Source organism: Mixophyes fleayi, chromosome 7 (assembly GCF_038048845.1).
Source record: "Mixophyes fleayi isolate aMixFle1 chromosome 7, aMixFle1.hap1, whole genome shotgun sequence".
Taxonomy (NCBI): domain Eukaryota; kingdom Metazoa; phylum Chordata; class Amphibia; order Anura; family Limnodynastidae; genus Mixophyes; species Mixophyes fleayi.
Genome location: NC_134408.1, coordinates 92,305,943 through 92,324,503, shown reverse-complemented (window position 1 = coordinate 92,324,503; position 18,561 = coordinate 92,305,943). Strand labels below are relative to the sequence as shown.

Sequence of the window (18,561 nt, the reverse complement as noted above, 5' to 3'; positions counted from 1 at the left end):
TATATCCAAGTGGGTGCCTGCAACACCTGAAGTCACTTTGTATTAGAGATGCTCACTGACCCCCCTGTTTTTGTTTTTGTTTTGGATCTGGATTACCGTTGTATTTTGGTTTTGCCAAACCGCCATTGCGTGTTTTGGTTTTGTTTGGTTTTGTTTTGCTAATTTGTTTAAACAATCAATGTTTTTGACCATAAAATAACCAAATTTAGTGCTCCATCTGTTTCTTGGATAAGTAATGTAATTGTAAAGCTAATAAATTATCAAAAAAACAGTTCAATTCCTGGTAGGCCTTCATTAATTCTACACACAAACCACATTGTCTTTCTCTCCATCTATGCATATTGGCAATGCAGCCATTGTCTTTGGATGTATATTACACCCTACACTTATACTTAAATATGTAAAGAAATGGACAAAGGCAGTTTGGTTTCCTTCTCTCTAGGCCCCCCTCCAATTGTAGAAAATACTCAAAAATTCAGCCGTTATAGACTGTACAATATTAATTGAAATGGACAAAGGCAGTTTGGTTTCTGTCTCTCTAGGCCCCCCTCCACTTGTAGAAAATACTCAAAAATTCAGCCGTTATAGACTGTACAATATTAATAGAAATGGACAAAGCCAGTTTGGGGTCACTGTGTATGACACCCTACCCTTAATGAGAAATTGCCCAAACAGCAGCCTTTCAAGACGGTACGTGATATAGAAATGCCCCAAGTCCCTTTCCTCTTTGGGGGTAGATTGCACCCTACACTTAAATAGAAAGTTTTAAAAACATGTTATCGTCATCATCTTCAGCTTCATCCTCACCCTCATCAGTGTGTATGTCATCATCACAGACTATCAATTCATTGCCGCTTAAATCCGCCATTAGAGAACAGTCAGTGCTTGGATGTTTTGGATGGTGAAGGCCTTCCTCGTGGAAGATGTAGTTCATTTTTATAAACATCATTTTATCAACATTTTTGGGAAGTAACCTTCTATAGCGATAACTGACTAAGTTCCCAGGTGTGCTGAACACTCGTTCAGAGTACACACTGGAGGGTGAGCAGCTTAAATATTGCAAAGCAAGTTTGTACATGGGTTTCCAAATGGCCTGCTTTTCTTCCCAGTAAGGAAAGGGACTGTCTGACATTTCCATATGAATTACCTCTTGAAAATAATCCTCACCATCCTTTGCATGTTAATACTCATATTGGATGGAGTTATGGGCAAGGTCACACAATTTTTTGAAAAATCCTTCAAACCAGCCCAGGGGGTAAATGTATTAACCTCCGGATTGTTGAACTCCCGCGAGTTCGCCGTCTACAGCGCTTAAATTTAAAGCGGCGCTGCCTTGTAAAGGGAAGTTTCCCTTTACAAGGCAGTGCCGCTTTAAATTTAAGCGCTGAAGACGGCGAACTCGCAGGAGTTCAACAATCCGGAGGTTAATACATTTACCCCCAGATGTTAAACTGTTCTGGTCTGCCCTCTGCGTCTTCCCTGCTTCTTTTTTGAAAATGTAATTTTTTTATGAGCAGCAGCTGCTTGAGAAACTGAAGGAGAACACGTCGTCAAGCCAAGGCTCAGTTCAGCGGACAACATGCTGAGCAATAGCTCCTTGCAAAAGTTCACATCTCATTCATTTTGAAGCAAAGACTCAATGTAGGTCTTAAACCTTGGATCAAGCACAGTGGCCAAAACGTACTGATCCGAGTTCAAGATCTTAATAACTCGAGGATCACTGTGAAGCGAATTAAGTATTTGATCGACAAGGCCAACATACTTTGCGAAATTGCTTGCTTTCATATCCTCCATCAGTTTCTCTAGCTGCTTTTCCAATAGTCTAATTAAAGGAATGACTTGGCTCAAACTAGCAGAATCTACACTTACTTCACATGTCACAACTTCAAATGGTCAAATGGTTTCAGCACCTTGCACAGCCCTGAAAGGATTCCCCACTGTGCAAGAGTGAAATACATCCCCCCTCCTTTCCCAGTGTCATGGCTTGTGCAATAAGCTTGGATGGCTTTGCGCTGTTCCGCAACACTCTGAAGCATGTACAGGGTGGAATTCCACCTAGTTACCACCTCTTGCTTAAGTTGGTGGCAGGGCAAGTTAAACTGCTCTTAGAGCTGCTGCAATCTCCTACATGCTGTGGCAGAATGCCTGAAATGGCCTGAAATTTTTCAGGCCACCGAAAGCATCTCCTGCACCTCACGGTTATTTCGTAGGAAGCTCTGCATCACCAAGTTGATGGTGTGAGCAAAACAGGGAATGTGATGGAATTCACCCAGCTGTAATGCTCACAATATATTGTTGGCGTTATCAGAAATGTCATATCCTGGGGAGAGTCCAAGTAGTATAAGCCATGTATCAATCACATCTCTTAGTTTTTGTAACAAATTGTCAGCTCTATGCCCGTTAGTAAAGCCGGTGATTTAAAGAGTGGCCTGCCTGTGACAAATGTTACGTAGTGGTGTACATGCTGCTGTTCCTGCTGGTGAAGGTTAATGACCAACCCAGTGGGCTGTCACAGTCATATAGTCTTTGGTTTGATCACTTCCACTTCTCCACATATCTGTGGTTAAGTGGACAGTGGGCAGAATGGCATTTTTCAGCGCAATCTCTACATTTGTACACACTTTTTGGTATAGTTGTGGAATAGCTTTACGGGAAAAATGGTGTTGCGATGGAATTCTGTAACGCGAACACAAAAACTCAATTAACTGTGAAAAACCAGCTGCGTTTATTGTGGATATTGGACGCAGATCTAACACTAACATGGCAGCCATGGCGCCTGTGATTCGCTTGGCGACTGGGTGACTGCTGTCATATTTGCTTCCCCTAGCAAATGATTGTTTCACAGTTAATTGTTGAAATGTAGGACTGCTCTTTTTCTTGCCCTCCCTCTGGGCTGACGATTCACCCCCAGCAACAGCAGCAGCAGTGGGACTAACGCTTTCTTCAGGGGAATCAATTATAGTGCAGGAGTCATCCACCCTTAATAAGTGGGATGCAGGGCTAACTCCGAGCGCTACTGAGGATATTGATGAGGATGGTGTTGTGGGTGTATTTTGTGGCCGTCGAGATGTCGGTGACCGGAGAGTCCTAACTAATGATGATGTGCTTGTAATTTTTTTGGAAGAACTTTCAGCTTTTCCCAACACTTTGCCATGAACTCTCGTTAAATGGCGTAACATAGACGAGGTTCCAAGATGGTTAAGGTCCCTCTCTCGACTGACTGTGGCTTGACATACACTACACATGGCTATACAATTGTTGTCTGGATTTGGATAGAAATAATTCCACACATAAGAAGTGGATTTTTTTGTTTTATGCCCAGGCATGACAATGACCTTTTTCTTGTCACCTGCCAGAACTGCTGCCACTGGTGCAGGACTTACACAAACAACCTCATTCTCATTAACATCCTCATTAGCGCCCTCGTCACCTACACAAATCTCCCCCTCATCCTCTTCTAATTCTAAAGTGGCATCCTTAATTTGTGTATCACCGGCTACACTCAGGCTGTTCAGGCACACATCAGCAGAACTGCTGAAAGGGCCCCTCTTTATGGGTACACTAACAGAATGCTCACGATTAGACATACCACTGGTGGATGGACTCTCCACAGGGATTGGTGTCATTTCTGATTCAGAGCATACATTATCCTCTAATGCCTTACTGTTTTCTTGCAGCTCGGCTTTGACGCGTAACAGTATTTGTGCACCACTTTTAGACTCCAAATTACTTGGTCTTGCTTGGTCACGAGTGACCGTACAAGAAGAAGGCTCGGTAACATTTTTGGATCTGCCACTAATAGAGAAAGGTGAAGGCCTCATTCTTTCTTTGCCACTGTGTGTGTAGAATGGCATGTTGGCAATTTTTTTTTTTATCGGCACTTAACTTTTCCTCAGTTACACTTCTTTTTCGCTTCAACACGGTAAATTTTTTTTGGGTGTGTGTTTTTTTCCCTGATTTAAAAAGACTATGTACTTTGACATCACCTTTCCCAGATGACGTACTGGGAACACTACCATCAGGACTGGTGACAGAACCGGGTTGCTGATTCTGCTCATATGTGGACTGCTTTGAATCCATTTTAATGAGCCCAAAGCACTTGTAGTGCCAAAAATTGTATTAGATAGGTACTGCTGACAAATATGACTTTTGACAGCCAGACAAATTACTGTAAAACACTGGGGAATATGGGACACCCCAAAAGCACTTGTAGTGCAAAATATTGTTTTAGATACTGCTGACAAATATGACTTTTGACAGCCAGAAAAATTACTGTTAAACACTGGGGAATATGGGACACCCCAAAAGCACTTGTAGTGCAAAATATTGTTTTAGATACTGCTGACAAATATGACTTTTGACAGCTAGAAAAATTACTGTAAAACACTGGGGAATATAGGACACCCCAAAAGCACTTGGAGTGCCAAAAATTGAAAAAAAAAAGCCTCCTCTATCCTCCTCTCTTGCTGCTCTAACAATTGCTAATACAATTTGTATTAATATTAGAATTGTATAGAATAGAATAGAAACAAATGTGTCCAATTATTTCTCTGTCCCTGAGAACAATATAATATAGCCTGTGACCTAACCCTGCTCTCTCCCTCTGTCAAATGGCGATGGATTGCTGTGGAGGCTGGTATTTATGCTTTTCAAATCTCGCGAGAACCGAAAATCTCAGAAATACGAATACGTCACAATGACGTTTTGCCTCGATTTAGATTCCGAGGGGGCGGGAGAGTACCGAGCCAGCTCGGTACTTGGATTCGGATCTCGGGAAACCGAGCCCGCCCATCTCTACTTTGTATGATTATGAAGTAAGCAGAACAGCCAGCTGTACTATACCTGTGTCTCAGGCACCAAATTTTCTTCCTCTATTTTGTTTAAACAGCAGTTCTATAAGAAAGAATTCAGAACAGTTAAACTCAAAATAAATTTAAGACTACTATACAATTTTTTTTTTATAGTTTCTTTTATACCAACCTTATCAAAAGTTCTAAAACCATCCAAAATTGGTCGGTATCCTGTGCATCTACAAAGGTTTCCTAGTACATGAAAATAGGTATCAGCCGTATTTAAAATGTTAAAAGCACAGAGTCAAAGGGAAAACAATTAAACTATGAGTAAAAAAGGGAGGATAGGCAAGAGCACATTTAGTATACTTATGTTTTATATCAAACCAATCTTTTTACTATTAAAATATCCGCTTTGGCTAAAATGAGCAGGTTATAACATGAAACCTAAGTAATGTCAGTTATAACAGAAGTTCTCTATGTCTAATATCAGACTTTATTGATAAGAGCAGGTACTATGGGAAGACATGTCCCCCCTATTTAAGTACTATTGGGTATTTAGATGCAGTAAAAATATGATCGATAACTTTCAAGGTATGTTTCGAACCACCTAGATAGGGCATGGGAGTAAATAAGATTAGGAGGGAGCTGAACTTACATAATAAACCATGTTGTGAACCACTTGCCAGAAGCCCTCAATCCTGAGTCAGTTCTACCAAATGTGAGAATGTGTCGCGGAGTCCACTCTTTCTCATAAGCTAAGGTTTGAAGAGGTCCAGTAAATGACTCATAGCAGAGATGGAGCCAAGTACCACAAAAACAGGGGTTTATAAGAATTTTATTTGATCTACATACAAATTGGACTTTTAGCAACTTCAGGACCAATCCTTGCGCTCAAGGACCTCTTTCCATTGATTGTGCAATTGCTACTTTTTGAGATTTGATTTGCTATGGGCAGACTGCAACAAGGCATGTTATTTAAATGATTCTGCAAATTCAGGTATAATTCATTTATTTTATTGCCATGGTCTATGGAGGTGGTGGAGTTGAGTCATGGAATTCTACATCAATGAAGAGTGGGTGTATTTGGAGTACACATCACCTAGAAGATTAGAAAATGTAAATCTGTGTCTGGTTATGGTTTTGTATTGAGGCAAGTCTACTTCCAAGTATAATTTTCAACAATTTGTCTTTTGACATGGCAGAACCTCTTACATGCAATCTTCCACAATGCTCAAACCCAGTTCACCAGATAACATCCTTGGAATTAATTTTGAGCTGGTATGTGAATGTACAAAATAGGTGGAGTCAAAAGTTGCCTCGATACCTGCGAAATGTTAAATCGAATACTGCTCCCGAACTGTACCCTATTCTACAATATAAATTCAAACATTGAGCCCTTTGGTTACCTACCAGATAAGTAAGCCATGATGTCTTCAATGGTGGGTTCTGGGTTATTTCTAAGTAACGAGTACATGGACATCACCATTCCAGGACTACAGAACCCACACTGAGATCCATGAGCCTTTGCCAATCTCTCCTAAACAATCACGCCAGACAAAGAAACACATTAATATTATCCTATAGAAGTCATTCATAAGCCTTTTAAGTCCAACCAACATCTTTCAATATACTGGTTTGCATGCAATTGGTTTTCAATGCGGGACATTTCAATAACCATAGAAATGTGTATGCTCTCCCTATACACCATATATTAGGTGTAAAATAACTAGATCTGCCTGTACCCATTAGGTTTAAAAGGTACACAACGGAGGTGAGGCAGTGTTGTGTCTTCTGTCCAGAAGGCTATGGTGTGGGAACCTTGTGGTGCCAAGTACCCATATCCCTCATGCACCCATATACCTCATAGTGCAGCTCACAGAAGATTGTGAAAGCCTGCTCACCAAAGATTTCAAAGCACATTTTTTTTCCTTTTTACTCTGGTAGGTGCCTATGGCCACTTATTTATTTTTCACTTTTTGGTGTCACTTATATTTTATTTTTGTTTTCTTTCCCCATGGCCTTTAGGAAAATGGGTGGACTTCCCCAACATCTAGGAGGGTGGTGTAGTCCTAGTGGCTCCCACCTTCCTACCACTCCAAGCCTACACCTTGAGGACACATTAAACTATTGCTAAAGCTCCAGCATATAAAAGTTAAAGGGTAAACCTTTGCCTATTCCTGCTGGAGAGATCAATGATGTTAAGGGACACTTTATACTTTGTGTGACCTTTTAAAGAACAAGAGCACTTGGAGTGTTTAGTTTCATATCAATGGTGTTTTATTGTAATTGAAACAGATCTATTCCCTCCTTTAATTTTTAGAATGATTCAGTATTTACAGAATCTGTCTATGGCAGTCTTACTGTGTAAATATTGGCCATGTAGAGAATTGTTTTCATTAATATAATGTAAAATTTACCTTACAGCCATATTTGTTGCCAGGTACATTTGCAGCTTGCAGGTATGTACATTACACTGCAAATATCATACAACAACACTACAGGCTTCAAGATAATTTATTAAATTACAAAGAAACTGGCATGAAATCTACACAATAACAAATGTAAATTAAGGGAGACAAACCAACTGTATCCTTAGCCGAGTAAATATAACCAGTCCAAATATACTGAATATACACTATTATGTAACTTTTATAATAAAGCATTAGACTTCCAGTAACACAGAAAACCACTGTACATTATTATAACTGTACAAAATAGTTTGAGGGTTTTTTTATGGTGTAAAACATGAAACTCTCAATGATGGTACCATCTACTGTAAGAAGTCCATGTCTGTAGTAAAGCCAGTGCCCCCTCATCATACCACCATCAAACCTCCTTATCAGTTACTTTGCTTACCTGAACTGGATGCAGCCGTGATGCCGAATTCCCTATTCCTTCTGTTGTGGTAACAGCCATTCCATACAGGGAACAAATGGGCAGCAGGCAGGCAGTGGCTGGATAGTGTCTAACAAGTTGTAAAGGATTATAAAAAGCAGAAGCAAAAACTGTATGTTCTAAACCGAAAACCTAGTTGTATCAAATAGTAAATAAGTCCACCTCATGAGCCCTTACTATCCCCTATTCCATTAGGTTATACGGCTACTGATAGACAGATCAGATGTTTTGGCGACAATCACATTAAGAAATAAACATGCAATTAAACAGAAACACTGCTAGCAACCACCCATCTTCGTATCACTGTGTCATGAGATAAACATAGCATAATTTTACGAATTAACTAGATATAGGTCTAGTATCAAATTATATTCCTATACAAAAGATAAGGAAAGATGCACAACAACATTTCTAATGTCTGTACAGCAAGATTTGGTTGTAGTGCAGCTAGTTTACATGAATTTTACTAGTGGAGTCATTGCTTTGTGACTATATTGAGCTTAGTCTTTAGTTTGTGTTATTTTATAGGAAATGGAGTATTCAAAACCTAGATTTTCTTTTCTATGTCATAAAATTACCAGTTATGTTTGTCTAGCAGTACAGAGGGTGTGGCTATAGAATGAGACTTACAAATAAATGTGTAGGCATTAGCCCAGAGCACTGTGTTACAACACAGAAGTTGCTTAATTTTGGATTTTAGTGCAAAATGGATTTTAGTGCAAAATGGATTTTAGTGCAAAATGGATTTTATGCGCTATAAAATAAATTTGTGCTACAAAGTCAGTTGTATGCTACAAAATAGATATACTAGTATATTGTAATTTGTAATAAAATATGCATACTTGCCAACATTTTTTTTTCTTTTTCCGGGAGATGCCGGCTGGGACGTGGGCGTGCAGGGGGCGGGGCTGCGAAATCGCGTCATTTTGGCCCCGCCCCCGTGACGGAATGACGCAAATCGCGTCATTTTACGGTGGGGGCGGGGCGAAACGCCGCGATTCCGGGTGAATCGCAGCGTTTAAACTAAATTTTTCCCCCTTCCTATCAGGGAGATTGCCACACTCGTCCGGGAGACTCTCGCAAAATGCGGGAGTCTCCCGGACAATCCGGGAGAGTTGGCAAGTATGAAAATATGTCTATATCAATTAGAGATGGGCGGGTCCGGTTCCACGAATACTGAACCCACCCGAACTTTGCCTATCCGAGTACCGAGCACTCTCCGAATCCAAATCGAGGCCGAACGTCATTGTGATGTCGTCGGATCTCGGGGCTCGGTTCTCGCGATACTTCAAGATTATCAATACACGCCTCCACAGCAATCCTTCGCCATTTGACAGAGGGAGAGAGCAGGGTGTAGTCACAGGCTGATTAGAGCAGGGACAGATAATCCAATATTCTTCTTGCAATTGCTCTAACAAAAATCGCTAGAGAAGAGAGGAGGATAGAGGTTTATTATTTTTTTTTAAATATTTGGCACTCCCCAGTGCTTTTGGGGTGTCCCCCATAATTGTGCATAAATATTTCTGGCTGTCAAAAGTCAGCAGTATCTTACCAAATAATTTTTACCACTACAAGTGCTTTGCGCTCAGAATGGATTCAAAGCAGTCCACATATGATCAGATTGAGCAACCAGGTTCTGTCACCAGTCCTGATGTTAGTGTTCCCAGTACGTCATCTGGGCAAGGCGATGTCCAACTACACAGTGTTTTGAAATCAGTCCAAAATACCAAAACCCCCAAAAAATTTACTGTTTTGACCAATATTGAGGTCGTAATCAGAAATGACATATCCTCAGGAGAGTCCAAGCAGGATTAGCCATCTTTCAATGACATCCCTTAGTTTTTGGAACAGTTTGTCAGCTGTATGCCTGTTACTGAAGCCGCTGATACACAGAGTAGCCTAATTCTCAAAAATGTGACGTACCTGGGTACATGCTGCTGCTGTCCATGCTGGGGAAGGCAAATGACCAACCCAGTGGGCTTTCACATTCATATAATCTTTAGTTTGCCCAGTTCCGCTTGTACACATATCTGTGGTTAAGTGTACAGTGGGTAGAATGCCATTTTGGCGCCCAATGATTAAATTTTAAGGAACTTTCCGGTACAGGAGAGAATTAGGTTTTCTAGTAAAATGGTATAGTGATGACATTTGCTAACAGGGACAGAACACCTCAATTAAATGTCTTAAACAAACTGTATTAATAGTGGACATTGGACGCAGATCTAACACTAGCATAGTAGCCAGGGCGTCTGTGATCCGCTTTGCGACTTGGTGACAGGTTTCATTCTTGCTTCCTCTTGCAGAGGATTGTTTAACTGACAATTGTTGGTTCAGGGGATATTGATTATGAAGGTGTTGGGGGGGAAGATTGCAGGTGCTGGGATGTAGATGAGAGAAGGGAGATTATGCTGGAATGCTTGTTGTTATTTTTTTTAACTGAAGTTTCTGATTTTCCCAACAGTTTTCCAAGAACTCGCTGAAAAATGACGAAACATGGATGAGGATCCCAGGTGGTTAAGGTCCCTACCTCTACTGAGGGTGGCTTTAAAAACGCTACTAATGGATAGACAACTCTTGCCAGGATTTGTGTAAAAATAATTCCACACTTAAGAGGTGGATTTTTGGTCTCATGCCCAGGCATGACAATGGCCTTGTTGTTATCACTGGCAAGAACTGCAGCAATTTTTTTAAAAAATTAGTGTTACTGAGGTTAATAATAATGTAGCTACAAAATAATACCTAAATTATGTTATTTTAGCACCAATAAATGTAATTTTTTTAACACATTGCAAAACAAAACCAAACAAAACCAAAACCAAAACCAAAACACGCAAGGGCGGTTTTGCAAAACCAAAACATGACGGTAATCCAGATCCAAAACCGAATCCAAAACCAAAACACGGGGGTCAGTGACCATCTCTAATATCAATATAGACTTGACTAATAGGTTTTATACAGACCTAAAAGCACTGATATTAAACAATTTTATTTGAGAAAACTTATAGATCCATCTAGCCTGCTCTATGTGTGTTTTAGGGTTCTTTTGGTTTTTTTTGGGGGGGGTATTTTGTCTCTTAATATTTTCTATCTAAACCTTAGCAATATGTTTATCCCAGGGGCTGGCTTGCAACTTTTAGTCTTTTAAAATGTTTTATGCATTTTTAGCTATATAAACTATGCCCACATTAGACAAACACCTACCTTTCCATCTGACAAAAGACTATTCTAGTGACCGCTATACAATACATATAGCATTGTAGTGAACAATATACAATACAGCATTCTGGTGACCAGTATATAATACATATATTTCAAACTTGTCATCTTACAGAAAATACAGGGAAGAAAGAGCAGATGTAATAAGTAGAAGACAGACAATTATCTTCAATGTGCAAAAAAAAAAAAAAAAAGGTGCATGGCTTAAAGTTGCACAAAATGGGGAATAAAACACAGTCTATAATTCCTGCCATGCAATTAATTGCATCAAACACTAACAAGAACATTGTAAAGGTGAAAGGAGTTTGAGTTACAAACTTTTATCCCAATGTCAAGAGAGAATGAAATAAGAGTCAAGATAAAACTGCAGGGCATTGTTAGTACTTGGACCCACGACATCAAGATGAACAGATGGGAAAAATATGCTACTGCCAAATTGAAAGGAAGTCAAAACACTAACCATTTCAGAATACTATATAGTAAATATAAGAAGAAATTGAATTCCTCAGCAAGATCAGCGTGCCCACCAATGCTGCTGAAAGCAGTGAAACAAGAGAACAGCATGAATTTTACAATATAAATTATTCCTTCATTCAACTCCATCATTGGAGGGGGGGCTGGGGGGTAATAAAAACCAATAGAGAGCAAAATCTTGTGTATACCATTATATAAAAGGAGGAAAGAAAGAAAATTATACAAAGCTAATAAAATGAAAATGTAAAAATACCAAAAAGACTTCTTATACACAAACATTGGTATCCTCACATTGTCCATCCTAAATGTGCATGTACAATTCAGTGTGCATTATTGCCATGTTTTTAAAAACAAATCCAAAAAAATACAGGTTGGCATAATTTTTTTTTTTATTTTTTTTTAAGCTACAGGTAGAGAATCCTCAAATAATGGGTCAATTTTTAAAGTCTTAATGCTTGTCAATCTTTCTAGAGCCATTACATTTCAAAACAAACCACCAGAACTGTTTTGAGGTAAAGGACCCACAATTTTATCAGAAAGGACTTTTCCATTTTAAAGAAAGTCTCTTGACTGAACTAATTTAAATGTTGCAAAGTGTTAAGGATTGTTCCAAAAAAATAATAAAAATAATTGCACAAATGAATGGAAATCAATCTCCAGTGCTTTAATCAAATCGTTACAAATACAGCTAAGCACTGCAGCTGTTAGAAGGCAATACTGCAATCCCTTCTCAAAAAACAAAATTATACTGTGGAATAGCCAAGAGAATAGTTTGGTATTTACTAGAATACATTGATTATCAAAGTATATATAGAGAGGGGGAGAGAATTAAAAACCAATTACATACATCAAGGCAGTGTCTAATCAAAAGGAATTGGGTAACTCTGGATATGAAAAAAAAACAAACAAAAAAAACACACCATTACAATACTACTAGTTAAAAACCATGCAAATGGTGCCCAGCTGTTTGAGTAGTCAAATACTGACACAATCAAATATTGAAATAGTGAAATTGTGTCAAAATTTCACTATTCAAAACAGCTGGACACCATTTGCATGGTTTGTAACGAGTTTTTAAAGGCATTAGAAACTTCCATACCTTCTAGTTTATCAGAAGGAAAATAGGCCACAAGTTGACCAGTTTATTTATGACATGTAGCAAATACAGTAGAGATACTGGTAATCAAGGCTGTCCTGTAAAAATTAAAGCTTTGGGTGAAACAAAACCATATTCACCTTAGCTTAATATTTGAAGCCACAAGCAAAGAAATTGTTGCTATACCGGTTAACCAATAAATTTAGTGACATTTACATAAACACATGATTGCACTTGTTCCCAATTCTCAGCATCTATCCTATGCTTAAGAGATTTTTGACTGGAAATATTTTCACCTTATACTATCCCTCACAGCACTGGGACCATGAGTTCAATTCCAACCAGGGTACTATGTGTGGCATTTGTATTTACTCCCTGTGTTTGGGTTTCCTCCCATACTCCAAACACCTAATGGTAAGTTAATTGGTTCTTATGAAATTAAAACGTGTGTCCATGTGGTAGAGAATGTAAACTATAAGCACCACTATGGCAGAGACTGAGGTGATTGTTAACTTTTATCTCTATAGCACGTATTTTAATCAGACAAGCTATAAGGCTGCATTTATGGGGCAGCACGGTGGCTCAGTGGTTACCACTTCTGCCTCACAGCACTGGGGTCATGAATTTGATTCCTGATCAAGGTCTTATCTGTGTGGAGTTTGTATGTTCTCTTTGTGTTTGTGTGGGTTTCCTCTGGGTGCTCCGGTTTCCTCCCACACTCCATAAACATACTAGTAGGTTAATTGGCTGATATCAAATTGACCTTAGTCAATCTCTCTGTGTATATGTCAAGGGATTTTGACCAATGGGGCAGGGACTGATGTGAATGAGTTCTCTGTACAGAGCTGCGGAATTAGTGGTGCTATATAAATAGCTGATGAGGGATCTTTCTGGATTTATTTCTCAGTTTCTGGTTTCTGTTCCTTTACTTTCAATAAATTTTATTGTCACATGAAGAGGTCATGTTGACGGCTACAATGCTCCATGTGTGGATGAATTTCACATAAGCGCACATTTGCAAGGTAGAACAGGGTCCTAAACATTGTATTGACTTTAACAAGTGAAGTAAGCATTTGAAAATATCTATGTGCTGTACATTACTACAATTAGATAAGTCTTTATTTATAAAGAGTCATCCTTACCCATGATGGTCGGTCTTTTCCTTGTGAACAGATCAGAGTTCTCATAGAAAAAGGATACAGGATTTTCTTTGAGATTGGATGAATGGTTGAAATCATGACTGTGCAAGCACCACAGCCCCCTCCCCCGCAGCCATACTTCGTGCCGGTAAGACGCACTGGTGTGGAAATAGTTAAGGTAAATATTACAGCATGTTCATGTTGTAGACTTTTTAAATAACCGTTGAATCTAACGTCTGTAGAAAATATCTGTCAACAAAACAAATAAATACATTTAAGTATTGTATAGAGCACTGTGATCTGGTTTAGTATGTTAGCTGTAGCTCCACTTCTCCAGCTATAAAAGCACCGTTCACAAGAGTGGAATTGTTGCTCTGGGAGTCTTATGGAAACACTAATACCCTATGGGACAAGAGCACTTCAGCTTGTAATAGACAGGATATAGATTAGATATTATGATCATTAGAAAAGGACAGTGTTGACGTGCAAAATTATACTAGTCTACTTGAAAGGAGCCTTACAACGTGCATTTCATGCTAGTACTTGTATGGCGACTCATTTAGGACGCAGAAGTGCAGGCTCTACATCAGTGTAAACCTATAGCTGCAAATTTACATTTCACGTTTGTACTTTAAGTTGCACGTATCCTAAGGATTATGCAGCTAAAAGTTCAGTGTGCAGATGCGATTGAAGGCGATGTACGCTCAGACATACAGATGTGGCAGTCAAACTTGATTATGTCGACGGCCATACCTTTAAAGTTAAACAGGAAAAAAAAGTGTGAATAACTAGCAAGAGGGGACTGTATTAGAAACGTGGGCTGGTTACTGCCAAATCAGACCCTTCCCCTGCAGAAGAGGCAACCAGCACCAGGCTCAGCTCAAATTAGGGGGCTGTTCACAGTGATAAGGAGAATCATAAGCATTTAGACTAAACTTTTTGGGGCAGGGACAGATGTGACTGAATTAACATTTACCTAAAGCGCTGCACAATATATTTACATTAGAAAAAGGTTGACTATTGCTACTGCAGTATATCTAGTAGATGGTATGTGTTTTATTAATACTGCAGTATGTTTATTACGGCAGTGTCTATGTGTGTCCTCACTATTATTGTGGAGTTTGTGTTTATCATTACTGCATTGAGCGTTTGTTATTACTACAGTTCATGTGTCTGGGTGTTTATTGTGTGTATGGTTTATTGTTAGTGCAATGTTTAGACCGTGGATAGGTAGAGCCCACAGACAGACTTATAAAGGGGTTACTGCCAGCAATACTTGATAGTAAAGGTTTGCCTATGCCTTTGCATGGGGAAGTTTATTTATCAAGTTTCCTGGAAATATCTGTTCTGTTAAAGCCTTCTGGGGATTGTGTTAGAAAGAAACTGCAAAAAAAAAATGCACTAAATGTTTATGCTGAAAGTTTTTTTTATTGAATGTAGATATTGCCACATGCAGAAAATTAGATTTTTAATCTAAATTTTTTTATAGGTTTTATTTATTTTAAGCAACGGATAGGAAGCTCTAGCCATATCTTTTACTAGCAAATGCTTCCCCATTGTCCTTTGTTATTGCTCTGGACATTTTTCGCCGATACTCATCTACCATGGTGATAAAATAATGGTAAAACTAGTAATTTTACAATGGTAAAAAATGTGCACTTTTCACTGTAATAATCTGTATTATAATAGAGCCCAAAATAAATAGTGAAGGGACATACTTTTAAGCAGGCTAAATATTTCTGTATTATACATAATAAATGATAGCAGGTGAAATAGCACCCAATTATCTGTTACATACAGTTAAATACCTTTTATACGAAGCCCCTCTTGTTTAAAAAAAAAAAAGAATCGAATGTGTCAAGTGAAATTTTAAATATTGTAATTTCCTTATTATGATGTGTTTTTCATGGGCATTTGTGGACTTCAGTCATGAAATCTGTTTTTTTAGCGTCAATTATGCTAATGTGTGGAGTGAAGAATTTCATTTAATAGAGGTGTTAACTCACTGAAAATTTCTAAAATTTGCACAATTACATTGGGACATTCTCACTACTTGCAGTTTAGTGAAGTGCCCCATAATTGTGACTTTTGGTTTAAATTCCTTGCCTAGACGCTTTAGATCTTTAGGTAAACTTCATAATATAGTGGTTCTAACCTTTGTCTGAATGTCAAAAATCATGATTTGTATATAAAAACAAAAAAAACAACAACTTTATAATATAGGTCTAAGCCCACAGACTTTTTTAAAAAGCAAAAACGCAACTTTTCACCTTTGTACCATTAACCTTTTGTTCTCCTAGAACAATGTTGTCCAACTTGAAAACTCAATCTGTGTGGAAGATTTAGATGGCTGCCACTGCAAAATAGCCCTGTCAGACACATGGGGCATTGGTTTCCTTTTATTCCCAGGATAGTAACCTGATTTGAGTGGGTGCCAGTCAGTCACAAAACTCCTCAGGTCATAAATCAGAGTGATTTATGTTAGGCTGGGTACACACTACATAAAATTTCTCCTGTTGTGATATAGTTAACAATTTTAGAAATGATTGAAGAAGAAAAAAGTCCCGATCAGCAGCCGATTCATGTGTTCACACTAAACATTTTACAAGATTTATCTTCCATCATTGAATGTGATTTTTAGTTTGTTGTTAGAGGGGGGACTGCACAAAAAAATGATACGATGTGCTTTGGAACGATAATCGTTCATCGTAGGAGCGTCCACACTAACATGATATCGGGCTGAACAGTTATTTATTGTTCGTTTGGCCTGACAATCAGCTGAAAACCCTGTACTGTGTACCCAGCTTTAGACACTTCATTTGTACAGGGGAAACCTTTATTTTGCCAATGCCTAGAACACAATCAAATTGACAATTGCAGTCCTGCTTTTTGCTTTTTAAATACAGTACATGCCCTCTGGATACAGTCAAAGTAAATAGACAGTAACTTGGCATTATAACAGGTTAAACCCTATTGCAAAACAATCCTCCCAACAGAACAGAATTTTTGTTTTGTTGGTCAGAAGGAAAACTTGGCTCCTAACTTAATCATTTAGTTAAATAGCACCACTAATTCTGCAGCGCTATACAGAGAATACACTAATCACTCTTATGTAATAATCATATCTACACAGTACTACCAGGCCAACCTACAGCCTGACTGGTCACCCGATTGAATAGGGTGCCAAAATGGCTAAACATTTATATATATATATATATATATATATATATATATATATATATATATATATACACACATACATATACACACACACCTCCTCTGCACTCCATGTACACACTGTTTGCAAGAGGGTATTGCCCACATTGTATAAACAAACATACTCTGCACTACTTTTCTATATTTTAACAAATTGTAATATGTGGCACTAACATTTCCTATTTTAATAGAAAAAGTTAGTTAGAGCAGCAGCAATTGTTAATTTGGAGAGTGTAGTCTGTCTACACACAGTTCTTTATCAAAGAGCGCAATTAGAAAATATGCTTGAAGTGCAAGAACTGCTTGGGCCAGCTACTTGTTATCATTGAGATCTAGGAACATCTTACTTTGCACAGTGAGTGTTTGCTTTTATATTAAATTATATCGGGAAGTTTCCAAGGAAAATGCCTGCACAGGGCTGTTTTGACAGATTACAGCAGTGAAGTTGGAAAAGGAGGTGGGCAGTGCTTTCTGATGTGATTTGCGTCATGAAGTGGTCAGGCCCCACTGAGTGTCAAGGTTTACTGTTGTGGATGGAGCTTGACATCGTGTGCGTCATGTCCCTGCCCACCATGCAACAAGTACGCTCTTTCCAATAGAATTGCCTGCTCTAGATAGTCTGGGAGATCTCCCACTTATTTTGGACATTCTGGAAGAGAAGGCAACTAGGATTCTAAAGTAATCTTTCAATCTTGTTGGTAGATCTCAGAATGATGAGTGTGACTTAATGTTTTATAGCGTACATCACACTTCCAAATGTTACTAAGCACGGTGGCTTAGTGGTTAGCACCTCTGTCTCACAGCACTGGGGTCATGAGTTCAATTCACGACCATGGCCTTATCTGTGTGGAGTTTGTATGTTCTCCCCGTGCTTGCGTGGGTTTCCTCCCACACCAAAAACATACTGGTAGGTTATTTGGCTTCTATCAAAATTGATCCTAGTCTGTGTGTGCTAGGGAATTTATACTGTTAGCTCCAATGGGGCAGGGACTGATGTGAGTGAGTTCTTTTGTACAGCACTGTGGAATAAGTGGCACTACCTAAATTAATAATGATGAAGTTGCGTAATGGATAAAAGGGGGTAGTCAGGCAGCATGGGAAACGCCTGCACAGTATGCAGAGCCTTAATCCTTATGCATACATCAATAGCACATAAATATAAGCAAAATAGCACTCATTTAATACATTGCACTAAAGTGCAAAGTTTGTACTTAACCACGGCAACCAATCAGCAATTAACTTTCATTAGTATACTGCATGCTAGACAACAAAAGCAAGCCTCTGATTGGTTGCTATGGTTTAGTGCAAATCCTACACATACAATGTTAGTGTATCTTATAAGACTAATTAAGAACAAAAGTATATATAGGCATGTAACAGTTTTTATAAATGGCCCTTATTAGTGATGAATGGAAAAAGTGCTCAACTGCAGTGTAGTTTTGTTTGTCCAAATATGCTTATTTATGTACCGTGTACACGTTCCATTTTTGATACTGCCAACAGAAAAGTGACTTTATAAGGGAGTGCAGTTCTAGCTAGAAAGTCTATGGGGGGGGGGGGAGACCTACCACCACCTTAGGACCATACCCTTCATTAATTTAAACTTCTCTTCTAAAATATTGCTCTTTCCAGCTTAACTTAGGTTTTAAACAGTAATCTGATGACAGGACTGTTTATTACTTATGTTACTATGATACATTTTAAGATTTTAAGTCTAGAAGGTGCAAAATGC

The 18,561-nt window shown here is 38.6% G+C and overlaps 1 protein-coding gene across 1 annotated transcript in view; it reads right to left on the bottom strand.

Annotated features, from left to right (window-relative positions):
* LOC142097880 (aldehyde oxidase 1-like) overlaps nt 1-18,561 on the bottom strand; it is a 128,749-nt gene that overhangs the window by 107,844 nt on the left and 2,344 nt on the right. The window contains exons 3-7 of the mRNA XM_075180107.1: nt 13,675-13,771; nt 7,650-7,758; nt 6,204-6,330; nt 4,981-5,042; nt 4,843-4,893 (exon numbers count right to left, since the gene is read on the bottom strand). Coding sequence (XP_075036208.1) covers nt 4,843-4,893; nt 4,981-5,042; nt 6,204-6,330; nt 7,650-7,758; nt 13,675-13,771 — 446 coding nt within the window. The remainder of the gene's footprint in view (nt 1-4,842; nt 4,894-4,980; nt 5,043-6,203; nt 6,331-7,649; nt 7,759-13,674; nt 13,772-18,561) is intronic.